The 13,122-nt window shown below is 37.2% G+C and overlaps 1 protein-coding gene across 13 annotated transcripts in view; it reads right to left on the bottom strand.

Moving 5' to 3' along the window:
* The window catches only part of LOC111934108 (NAD(P) transhydrogenase, mitochondrial-like), an 82,116-nt gene that overhangs the window by 8,555 nt on the left and 60,439 nt on the right, over nucleotides 1-13,122 (bottom strand). For 5 of the 13 annotated variants that reach the window (XR_015276059.1, XR_015276058.1, XR_002867022.2 and 2 more), the window contains 5 exons: nucleotides 11,634-11,822; nucleotides 7,453-7,604; nucleotides 3,696-3,806; nucleotides 2,306-2,399; nucleotides 1,322-1,396 (listed from right to left, as the gene is read on the bottom strand). Coding sequence is in view for 6 of the 13 variants with exons in the window: in XM_086849941.1 (XP_086706067.1) it covers nucleotides 3,709-3,806; nucleotides 7,453-7,604; nucleotides 8,812-8,972; nucleotides 11,634-11,747 (525 nt within the window). In the remaining 7 variants the exon portion in view is untranslated. Of the gene's footprint in view, nucleotides 1-1,321; nucleotides 1,397-2,305; nucleotides 2,415-3,695; nucleotides 3,807-7,452; nucleotides 7,605-8,811; nucleotides 8,973-11,633; nucleotides 11,823-13,122 lie in introns of those variants that run through there. The other 8 variants (XM_086849941.1, XM_086849942.1, XM_086849944.1 and 5 more) reach the window with 4 other exon arrangements.

Here is a 13,122-nt window from a genome sequence, read left to right as displayed (position 1 = left end):
AGAGGAGAAGTTATTTCCAAGACACATTTCCCTGAAAACATGTTTTTTATTTAAGAAGCAGAGGTCAGATAAAAGCTTGTATAAGCTGTTCTTTGTTACTTTTGGAAAATAGTTTCATAAGGTGAAAAATTGTTTCCAAATTTAAGTTTTGTATTCCTCACTTTATTTGAACAATGGGAATTAAGAACCTTTTCCAAAAGAAAATTAGTTTTAACTCTAAGATGAAATTAATGTACAGAAAGGATTTTAAATCTGGCACACTGTGTCCAGGAATTGAGTTCAGATTCTTTTTCTTCCAGTGCAACCTCAGTGTAATGCAAGAGTAATTTGTTATACCAAGGGACAGAGGCACACCTAATATCTGTAATTGGTTACGGTCTGTTGCAATTCCTCTGATAACCTTTTATGGGGGCAGGAAGGAGGTTTTTGTCACTTCTGCTGCAAATCTGTCCTGTCTGAGCAGGAGATGTAATTGCCCCTTCTCTAATATATATAAAAATATTTACATCCTCTATTTAATTTTGATATTGGTATAAGCCAAACAAAGTCATCCATTTCACACTGAAAGCATCTCAGTACCACTGATACATTTCCCCAGCTTTGAGACTGAAGAAAAATTTTGTTCCACTAAATGAAAGCAATCAAGTGGTTAATCCTTTCAAGTGCAATTAGCAGCACTGACCTCCCTGTTCTTTAAATTGAGGGTCATGGGGAGGTAAAGGCCAGTTCTGGGCCTTTTCTTTCATATCAGAATACCCCTTCACTATCTCTTCTGTTTCCAAAAACATCAGAGACCAAGAGGGAAAAACAGGCTTCTGCTTCCATTAGCAGTAACTTAAACAGCCATAAGTTAAAGGGGGAGGAAAAGGAAGAGCATCTCTATCTCCTCTCACAACAGAAGACATCTGGCCTCCTGTGGGGAGGCCCCAGATAACAAAGAACCTGTCAGTGCAAACCTCCGCGATGTGTTCAGAGAACCATTTTACCTGCAGTCTGGCTCATTCATTTCCTGCCACTGAAGCCATCTGCTTTTGCTTATTGTGGGTATTTTTGTTCTTTGTTTGGCCAGGAGCATGAAGAGGCTTCACTTTAGCATGCCTGTAAGCTTGGTCAGAGGGAGTATTTAATCCTTTTCTCAAAATGAATAAGAGAGGGAGCTACTGCAAAAAACAATTCCTTTCCTGGAAGGTAGCAGAAATGTCATCCAAGCCAAGGTTGAATAAAGGGTCATGTCAGTGCATGGGGTAAAGATACATTGATACTGAAAAGAGATGCCAACTTGGAATCTACAGCAAACCTCCCAAAGCACTTGTAATGTTACCTGATTTAATTCCTTTGCTACTGCTTCTTGCAATTTTTGAGTCCATCTGGTTTTCCACATAGTCTTCAGGTCCAACTGCAAAGTAACACAAGGATCTGTTCTTACCTTTCCCACTCACTGTGTTTCAGTACTTTGCCTGAATGTGTTAAAGATCAATCTATATAAGTGATGGTTATAGCATACTTCTATAAAATGTAATATGATATGAAAATCCATCCTACATACCTCTACCTTCAAAAGTGCCAAGAGAAGGAGGGAGGAAGGCAAACCTCCTATTAATTTCTTATCATTTACTATAATGCAGTTAATACACTCCCAGGTGCCATTAACTCGTGTCTCAGAGTATTCTGGGACACAAAAGTTAATGGTGATTGCAGCACAATTACACCAGGAAAGCTTTCCCACCAAGATCAAAATATGTGGCAGTTAAACTCCTGATCTACTGATAGCAGAATATGAGGTCACCTACTAAAGTACTGAAGGACTCAACATTGTTCCTAAACTGTTATTCCTTGACTTGAGGGTCACCGTTTTACTAAAATCCCAGTGCTGTCATTAAGAATGTTAATTGTGACTGATCAAACTTAGTATTGTCAACATTTAAAGGAAGTGTTTATATGAAAAATCTATCACATTCTTCCTGTTGGCCTGTTGGGAAAGATAACACATAACTGCCATTTTATGGATTCAGAAGAGAAATGAGATGCTGTCAAATTTTGATAGTATATCACATTAAAGTAAAATTACTCAGAGTGGTGTGATTTCTTCACCCTATCTGCCAGAAATAAATTCAAATAATTCTGAAGTTTCAGAGTAAGAGATGGGAACTAGTTCTCTAATGCAAAACAGACAGCAGACTGTATTTTCACCTCATGGAAAGTGGAAATTTTTGTCTAACTTTAGCAATGCTTGTGCGGTTGCCACATGATTTTACTGCTGACTTCTCAGACCACTGATGTTGCAATAGGATGTTTAGAAACATACCACAGAAGAGTGAACAGAAGAGAATGTGCTCCACCAACATACCCCGGACTGAGTCTGGCTCCTTCTCTGATCCTGTGCACTGTGCTTCCCTTACCTGTAAAAGTAATTTCTGCCTCTGAATAAAAATGTCTATCTGTGAACCTGGGCTCATAAGCCAGTTTAACTGGCATGAAATCTAAAAGCTTTAGTACAATTTCTGAAATTATTTGCTTTGGAGATGGATACTAATAATAGAAGAGAATCAAACTCCTTTAAATTTAAGAAAGCATACTCTTGTCTTTTCTACAGAAGACCAACACTTTGTGTTCCAGCAAAAGAAGTTTGCTCAAGCTGAAACTCAGCCTTCATTTCATTTCCTAATGTTAAATAAAAATTCTGTATTAAAAGAACATCATAATCTTTTATTTCTTTCAAAAATTATTTTTGAGGCTTCAGTTTCATGACTAAATTTCTTGTCAAATGCAGCATGAATTTCAGCTGACCTGAAACTGCATTTTCTAGTGATTAGTCTATGCAGCTGAAACATGCAGTATCATTTTTCTGTTCACAGCTTTCTTTGGGCAGAATCAATGCTACAGTACTTTTTTCATGTTTACAGCAAAAAAAGAAGGAACTTGGTACAGCTTCAATTGTCTGAAGTGTCACATAGCACACCTCAGTCCACTTAAAGCAGTTGGATGACGTTACTTTATCTTTTAACCTCACACGCATCTGAGTGTGGTTACAATATTGGCTTTGATCTCTATACCTGTTTTCAATATCTTAATTCTTGGTTAAGAATACAAAAGTGCTTGCACTTTATTCTATCATGACTGTGTTGGCAAAAAAATATAGCAAAGAAACCTTTACATCATCAAAAGCTTCCTCTTTTCTTTGAATATGGCTTACTTTTTCTGGGAATCTGGTTTAAAATCCATCCTGAAGCAGCTGCCAGGAAATTGGCCAACAAAGTTATAGCGTCAACCTCTTAAATGCAGAATGCTCTCTAAGGTAGGCATGGTTGAATTTATTTTGCTCATTCAAAAAGAATTAATTGAAAAAATAATGAAGTAAGAAACAAAAAAAAAATGCTTGAATTTTTTTGAAGCCCATGAAAATGAACACAGTAGATTCAAGCAATCACGGTAACATGCAATATTTCAGCTGTTCCAACATATGGATGGTCTGATGGCAATGGCCAGGATTTGGTTTTCTAGGCCTCTGCAAAGTTCTGCCCTCTCGATATAGGCAGTGGTCATTTTCAGCTAAACATGTGCCTGTTTATTCATCTTTGAGGCATTGACTTAGAAAAGACATTTCTTGTTTATATTTATATATGTTGGCACTTTTCTTGTAAGAAATGAATATATCATAACTAACACTGTACTAAACTGTCACTGTCTTTCAATACCTTGTTTTGTTTTTCAGAGTTCCAGTATTGGCATGATACTGATAACAAAATTGGGATCTTCCTGTGCTGCTGAGTTTACAGTGTCATTTGTACCAGTGACCAGAGCCAAGTCTGTATCTCAGACAAAAAGGAAATATATTACAAAATGTGTTATTATGAAAGGAAAAGCCACTGCTTCAAGTTATCAAGACAACACCAAAGCACATTAATCAGGCATACAATAAATGATGACAGTTTGTTGTTTCATCTGAATGAAAAAATTAAATCCATCTGTTGGTGTTCAAACCTTGAATCCAATCTTGGCAGTTTCATGTGCTAATGAAAACTATTAAAAAATTTTCATGCATTCTCTATGCAAGATATCATAAAAATAAATACTTTAAGACTTAAGAGGCAGTGTTACGCAAGGCCGTGGTGAGGTCACTAAATAGAGCACATGTGTGGGATCTGTGGGTGACGTGCATTATGTTATACCACATTGAGCATTTCAACACTGCTCACTTACAGGCCAAACCTCCAGTATCTGTTCTGATCAGAACCTCAGTTCCATGGCTCTGCATGTAAGAAGCACTGCATTTACACCCGATCCATTGTACTATGAAGTAACATTTTAGTAGTTCAAGAGATTCCACCACTTCAGATAGTAGAACACAGCTCTAAAAACTGCTTCTAATTCCTAAAACCCCTAGCCATGCTGGTCATGAAAGGTATATTTCTAGAGTAACACTCTTGATAAAAATACAGGGTTTATGTTAGAGCTTTAGCACCAGCAGTATCAAATAGATTTCCCTTGTCTTCCTTGTGCTCATTGAATCCTTCAAGGAACTCTTAATAGGCTTGTGAAATTAGTGCACAAGCAGCACTAATCCCTCTGCCCGACATACTTACCTATATGCCTACCAATTTTAATTTTTTTTTCTAAGTTGTTTGCAGTTTGCCCAGTAAAGTCAAGTTTAATTGTCTGTACATCTGTTTGGTTTCCTAGAGTTTGTATTAAAATCAGCACCATGTTAGAGCTTCCATTTCTCTTGACCTTTCTAACTACAGGGCTGGCTATTCCTCCCAGGAGCCTGGCAACCAGAGAAGAATGCTTGGCTGTACCATTTTTCTATCTTCTGCAACAGCCCTCCAAGTGACTGAGGGGCATGAGCCAAAGGAATTTAGTGTACTGTTACATGGTAAGCAACATTCAGGTCTAGGGCAACCATAGGTCTACTTTGAACACAGAAGGGAATAAGAACAATCAAATACAGAAATGTCTGATTTCCCTACTGTTTCCAAGCTCCTAAAGTGCATGCAAATGTAATGTCAACAAACTTACAGCATCAAATATATCAACGCAAGCAGATTATCCTCATTGCCAGCTATGAAGGTATACCTATTTCAGATGTTTATGAAACACAGATACATAATATTGTTTTTCCATTCTGAGTTTATAGGATAAACAGTGAGTCAAACATTTCAAGATTGTCAGCTGAAAACATTTGACATCATGAAAACATTGAGTCTTCTAGAAGCAGTAAATTCAAGATCCCGTGGTACTAAACTTGGCTTGTAAATCTTCCTTTATGAGCTATCTCCTGCATAGTTGCTTAGAACAAAACCATCTAGTTTGACTCCCATCCATTAAAGCTGGGTCCAGTGAAGCAAAGCAGCTCTAGTCCAGAGAAAGAAGTGAAGAATTGTGCAAAGGAAATATGGCCAGTGCAAGGTGATTCAAAGATCTGAAAAGGTGCTGTTGAAATTACCAGATCCCCCACCTGTCAGTGGCCTACATAGTCTCTAGTTCAATAGTTGGCAGCCTCAGAAGGAAAAGCAGAGGTAATATAGAGCCATCTTTGCCTTTCCTCCTGATGCTGCAGCTCATCTCCAGAGAAATTATCATAGTTCTTAAAGCCTTCCTTACTTATGCAATGTTGAATATGTTAGGAAATATTTGCCATCCTTACAAATTTAGGACTTATACCAAAAAAAAAAAAAAAAAAAATCCAAAAGAGACATTGAGTGAAAATTAAAACAAAAAATCATTAACACCCTAAATATTGAATTTTTAATGTGTATATTTTTAACGATGCAGCACTCTACCTGAAATTCACTATTTTATTACAAGTAAAGCCTCTGACACTTCAAAAAACTAATTATTTAATCTTCAGGGGAAGAGTATATCAACATCTTGACTAATAACCAATTTCTAGGACTTTGAGTGTTTTCTGTTGGATTTTTTTAGTGTGACTATACCAAATGAACTGCACTTAACATTACTTTCTACATCAGCCTGCTTTGCTGGGGGAGGCATTTTGGCAATTCTCTTCTCTTTTTTCCATATCCCTCTCCTCTCAGAGGCCCCTCATCGTGATGACCCATTCATTTGGCTACGGGCTGCACGCAGCTGCCTCTGAAAGAAGCCAACTGTATTCTTGGGTCAGCTGGAGAAGCCGGCTTCATTCCAGCTGTAGGGATGTACAGCACCTCCAAGGCCTGTGACTTAGGGCACAGAAGACCCAGGCTTCCCCTGGGGTTTCAGCAGAGGTGCAGAACATTTCAGCTGGATACACAGCAAGTGCTCAATTGCTTCAGGCAATCCAGTGTACAAAAACTATTATATTCAAGAATATTCTGCTACATATTTGGAACCATTGTCTTTTGTCCACATGCCTTCATAGGCATTTGCAATTTTTTATAATAAAAGAGGAATGATTAGCTGGCACAATTCAACTTAGCGACTTATACTGTACCATAGATGGGATGCATGAAAATTGAATGTTTCCTAGTTTCCATTAATATTTTCCATGTATATTTATGCTACAGAAAGTAAACTGTCCTGAAACAACATGACACAAACTTTTTGGTTATTGTTGCAATTGAAAATGAATGTTGGCCAAAGCTTGCCATTCTTAGAGAAATCTCAGGCTGAATAGCTGATTACCCAGCATAAATCTTGGCAGTGCTGGGTTACCCATTTTTAGGAAAAGCAAGTCTGGGAGGGCTTTTTAATGAGAATTAACACAATGAGGGAAGCCCAGTAAAGTAACTTCAGTGACTTCATCTCACATTTCTTTGCTATAAACCAGTAAAATTCAAAGAGTAAAAAACCAAAACCAATTAGGTTTGTGACAAATTCTTTGTATTTCCACTGTCCCCAGTCCTGCGTTGAAGGCCTTCATTTTTTAAGCTGAGGGAAACTCCCCGAAGAGTTCACAGACATCAAGTGAGTTATTATTCATTAAGGTCTAATCATAAAGAGCAGGACTGACTTATATTGGAGGTGGAATATACATCAACTGCAAAACCTCAAAATTTCATGATATGACAAATTGTGTAAACCTGATGAAATTAGTCTTAGAGCCTTGATTAACCCTTTTGCCATATGCTGTATCATTAGAGAAGAATGAGCACTGTAGTACTACCAAGATGTATGCTCTGAAGTTGACTTAATCATTTTAAGGGTCTGTATTTATGGGCAAAACCAAGGAAGGAATGACTGCTAATATCAGATGAGACACAGGTGGCATATAAGGACAAAAAAGGTGTTTAGCAATTTTAGTATTTTGATTACAAGTGTGAATTGGAAAGATTCAAGGAAGCGGGAACAAGATTTTGACATGATTAATTTCAGTGAAGATATTATATTCAGAATTAATTCACTGAATTATAATCAGTGAATATTTCAGTGAAATAGTGAGTGTTACTCAAGACGTGAGGTAGCTTGGAAAGTGTGCTGTTGAGTAATTTGAACAGCAAATATCTGAATTCTCACCCAGGGTAATGATAGAATCAGACTCCTTTATCTCTTCAATAACTTGGTCTAATCCAGCTTCAGTGCAAGTTGCAACAATTTCCATAGGTTTCTTTCCTGCTGTAGATGCTGTGCCATATCCACCCAGAAGTGGTATTTGGCAAAGATCAAGCCTAAATGTGAATATATTAAATGAGTATATTGGTCAAGCCAACAGTTCTAAGTCCATTAAAAGAAACCCAAAATAAATAGTTCATTTGTTCATTTGCTCTAAGTTCCCATGTAGTTTGTTTGGGAAGTCAGACTGCGTTCTTTTTCAGCTCATTAAAGTTTACTTTAACAAGCTGCAAAGCTGATACAGAAATGGTTCAACAGTTCAATATTGCATTGCTTTTTTTTTTTTTTTCCTTTTTTAAAGCTTGAGGATCCCACTTGGCATAAAAATTACATTTCAAACAGATTTTCAGATACGCTTTGGAGAAAACTTTGTTTTTCAGACATTTTTAAATTATTTCTCTTCTCCTCCCTAAACTACCTTAACATTTTTTTGCTAGTGAAACAAAGATGTTCTTTGTTTAAATAACATCTCCCATCTTGCATGTTATGAAACAGCACTTTCGCACTTCCTCAAAGCCAGTTGCTGGGTGAGATCTTTCAGTGAAGGCCCTTTAGTGTTTTATAAAATATTAACTTACATGGCTAGTTTCACTAGTAAATCACATTGCTGTATTGTTTTTTCTAGTTGTTTTTAAAGTTCAGCTTCTAGATTTAGTGTATGAGGAACTGTTTACATACAGCAGGGCTAGAAGTCGTGCAAAACTGCAAGTTCTCTTATGGCATAAGATCACCACCTCAATCAGGAATCAGCTGTCTCAAGGCCCCTGGTTTGTACTCCATGCCAACATGTGAGTGCCAGTGCCATACCCAGGGTATGACCATCCAGAAATGAACTGATGGCACATTCACACTGCTCAGTGAAGTGCCATGCAGAAGTGCTTGGCTCTGGGTAAAGAAGCAACTAAAAAGGGTAAAAATGAAGAAGATCTTTCCTAGCACATATATATTGCTTGCAATCCTTCAGTTGGCTGGATATCTCAACAGTGTTACACATCACGCAATCCAGACATATTTTGATTTCTTTGCTGTCACTGGCATTTTAGGAGGGTTTTTTGCCAAATTTTAATTCTAGAAAACCCACCAGACATCTATATCCAGTTGTCATAGCTTCATTTTTTATACTACCAGTATGAGCAAAATCCTGTCACATAGCCAGTCCAGTCATCCAATCTCCTGCAACATCTTACTTTAAGAGTTTTCTGACTAGATGCCTTTTGTCTTTTTTCACACAGAAAAGAGGACAAACTAGTGGAATTTCCTTACTTGCACACATAATGCATGACAGGATAGCTCCATCCAGAGGAACCAATCAAGACACCCACAATTGTCAAGAAAACCTTCTGCACACAAGGCTCAGCCAGTGACTGTTTGGTATTTGAGTAACAGGCATAGCTGCTCCACTTACAGCTGTCAGCCCCTGCAATCTAGTATAGTACCACATAAGGGAAATAAAAACTTAACTAGTATCTCAAGAAATTATATCATTCCTAAAATATTTACTAAATTAAATAAAAGCAAATAAATGTGCATTTAATCACACAGTTAGCGGAAGATTGTTACCTATGACCTCCATTGGATTTGGTCATGTAAGTAAACATGCCCTCCATTGGATTTGGTCATGTAAGTAAACATGCCTTTAGAATTTTTGCTCAAAGATTATACAGGCATAATAGGAGCTGAAATCATTTGTTACTTAGCAGGACAAGACCCTTACTCACTTATTTCTTTCCAAAACCCATCCACAATTACAGTAATGGCTAGGGTTACATATACATCTGACTAGATAAACATCCACAGCTTATTTTACAGCACTGCTGCTGGCTAGAAAGCTTTGGATCTCTGCAGTGTGGTTTGTGGGATCCTACTAAGTCTTGCAGACTTGTTAAGGAATTTCTATAGGACTAGATAAACATTCTGCAGAGTGCTTTGTTGATTCCTCATAGTTTATGCCAATATTTTTCGTTGACATGCAAGACTCCCTTGCGGAGAGTACTCGGCAAGCGCTGGATGTGCGTGCAAAAAACTTATATTTGCAATGAAATGTCTCAAGAATTGCTCTCTGGAGACTTTCACCATAATTGAGGAGAATCCTGTAACACCAAGAGTGCATACTAATCCAGGGGTGCAGCTTGGATCATACTAGCCATGGATGCTGTCAGCAAGCCAGCTAGGGCTGCCCAAAGAAGAAATGGTCCCGAGTTCAGCACACCTGGAAGTGAGTGTGGCTGCTCTAATGCTGTATTGCCTTTAGCACTAAAATATTTTTAATGCTAAAGCACTAGAAATTAAAGCAGGGTATGGTACAGAATAAAAATACCAAAGATACTGGTCATCTTGGTGATTAGTTTAGCTGAAGGAAAGATCCACCAATTTCAGATAGAAGACAAAAAGTCAGGAATTTTTTGGGGGAGGAATTCTCAGGAATGGAAGTGCCCCAGTTCCTTTTCCTGTCACGGTCTGTGACTCCTTCTATCAGCCTTGTTAATTATGAGAAAACAAAAGCAATTTGATATGATTACTTTGTAATATCAAATTGGACAGCAATTATGCAGAACATGAAATTTGAATAGCTGTATAACTTCACAGTAGGAGATAATTACTACTTAGGGACCTAAAAGATCTCTTACTACAATTCCTCTAGCAAACAGTTGCTCACATGAGTCTTAGGAATAAAGCTCTACGGAATCTAAGTCAGATTATCAGTTAAACAAACACTGTTTAGCAAATTCAGGGAAAAAAAAAATCTTTGAGACCAACATCACCATCTCTCCTACACAAAACACCATCTCATCAACACAAAAGGCAAAGTCACTAACCTCCTTTTCCTTGTGTTCCAGTCCTCCCAAATCTGGTAAGCTAAATTGTGTAAGACTGTTTCCCTTGTAAAGGTCCTAAGGTAATTACGCCCTGGCTCCTCCTAGGAGCCAACTGGATTTTGAGGAGAACAGGAAAGGGCCTCTAGTGAACTGCACTCTAAATTTTATATGACCGACTACAGTAAAGTACCCAGCAATTTTTTAAAAGTCACTAAAGAAGCACTGAAACTACACCCTACACCTATAGTGTCCAGATACACCACAATTTTGAGAACACTGGCAGAAGGGTGAACATCAAGGTGTGGATATTCAATTCCATATTTGGCAATTCATGTAAGAGTTGTGGCTGCCAAACCAACCAGACTGTGAAATGTAGCTACAGGCTGAGGAAGGTCAGAGATTTCAATTCATTTTGCAATGGTAAGACCTGCAAAATTAAATTATTTAGATCCAAAATGAAATATTACATTGTGTTTCATACTCAAAACATAAACAGACCATTGAGCAAGAAAGGACTGTTTACTTATGTTGTTTTCCTCTTCATACAATGAATTAGAAATATAATAGTTATAGGAAATTTTAACCTAATTTAAGTCTTTTCCAAAAATACATTGCTAGAACATTTTGGGATGACAACTAGTAAGAAACAGAGCCAAAACAGCTCCTTTGAAGCCACTATTTCTCATGTATGGGAGTGTTGTGTGGATGTACCCGCCAGAGTTTCCAAACACATTTTGCCTACAGAGAATCAAGGCAGGCAAAACAGCTCTGGATGCTTTAAAAGACTGCCACAATCTAAGTGACAAACTGGCAGAGTAGTGCCTTCTCCTCTTCTCTCATACCAAGTATCAGGCTCAACTTATGAGAATTTCTATTGGCCTCCATAATATTGGATACAAAGTCCTCCTTAACAAATCGGCATTAAAACTAATTTGAAATTTTCAAACATTTTGTTTTCGCTTAAATTTATTGTAATTTAGATCAACTGGAGCAGTTGGTAAATTCATAAGAAGAAAATTGTTTCATATAAGAAAACAAATGGGAAGTTCCAAAAACATCTAACTAGATCAGTGCTTTTTTAAACACCAATTTTTCATTTCAGAACAATATTTAACTTGAGCAAAACAAACTTTTTATCTGCAATTAAGATCCTTCACCCCTTAGACAGAAGTGCCACCTTTAGGAATTGAATGTCTTCATAATATACTATCTTCTCAAAGAACAGTAAATTAACCAGTAACAAGGATGCTGTGGATTGAGCACATTTACCTTACAAGAAGTGCATATGCCCATTGTGTCACCCAGAGCCATGCCCAGAACTTCTGCTGAAGATTTCTGTGCTTCCACTACTGCTTGCTCCTGAAGCTTTGACACCTCAGTCATACGAGGGGCATTCCCAGCCCAGAAGTGTTCTGATTAGACAGTCTTGCCATCTCTCTTGCACAGCACACAGCTGAGCTGAAATACATTAGGTGAAAAAACCAAAACACAAAAATCAAAGAAAAAAAAATCAACCATTTAGTATCGATATACTTCAAACTATTTTATAATTGCCAGGACGACTGAGAATAAACAGCTTGTCTTTAAAGATGAAAGATTTCTTCTTTGTTTTTCATTGCGAGTGAATATCCGTTTTTGATTATTAGACTTCTGCACATTCCTCTCTTAACATTTTCTGGTTTCTGTATTTTTTATGACACCAATTCAGCAAGCAACTATGAAACTAATTAGCATCCCAGCAATTCAGCTCCAGGATCCATTGACATATATTTGAGTACATGTTTTCAATTATCATCAACACTGATGTATTGTTTTCTAATATTAGTTTAAAATGCCTCAATTACTGTCTTAGTCTTTATGGTTTTCAGGCTTATTTCTTAATACTCTGCCATTACATAAAAATACTTATCATGAAAAATGAAAAAAATACCTTTGCTAGATTAGTGCTGCCCTGCACACATTTCAAAATGTTTTGGCCATTATATTCTTCATGGGCAAAATTTCTATAATTTTTCAAGGTACATATGAAGCTCTGATTCTCTCACATTTTGATTTTAGATATTTTGATATAAAAAATTCTCTCAAATTCCTACATGAACTCATTTAGTAAACATGCCATCATCCATTTAATATTTGAAGAGCACATGGTGACAATTTTAAATTATAAACTGTCTTTTAACCTGCATCACTGAATGAGTTGAAAGTATGATTGAAAACAATGTAGTCAGAAAAATCCATGATACTCAAATCATAACCATTCATCAACATTCTTGGAACGTTTGCAAAGGCCAAAGACCATATGTTGGCTGGTATCTGCAAGATATATTTATGGGCTTTTCAGGAGTCTAAGCCCAAAGGCTTCAAGCTGAGAGAAGGGAAACTGTCACACAAGGATGCGAACAATCCTGAGATGGAGCAAGTTTAGAGATATTGTACCCTGAGGAAATCTGGGGTTAAACAGAGTACCTGTATGACTGTATCGCTGTGGCTTTTACTATGGCCTGTGGAAAGGATGCAACACAAGCAATACAGATTTCCCAGAACACCTCTCAAGTACTCATTTGTAAGACAACTTAAAAAGAAAAAAGATAGCTTTAGTGATTTTCACACTTTATGTAACCTTCTGACAAGTTCCAGGACATGCATTAGATTTTTCCCCCAGTGATGGTACCGTTTGAAAAACTTTAAAGAATTTATGAAATTCAACACCTAATATCTTCCAGAGTAAGTGCTAAACAGTTTTCTAGGATGTTGGAAG

The sequence above is a fragment of the Cyanistes caeruleus genome, chromosome 13 (genome assembly GCF_971803275.1).
Source record: "Cyanistes caeruleus chromosome 13, bCyaCae1.hap1.1, whole genome shotgun sequence".
Lineage (NCBI taxonomy): Eukaryota > Metazoa > Chordata > Aves > Passeriformes > Paridae > Cyanistes > Cyanistes caeruleus.
Note: the sequence above shows the minus strand (reverse complement) of the source record. Positions and strands in the feature narration are given on the sequence as shown.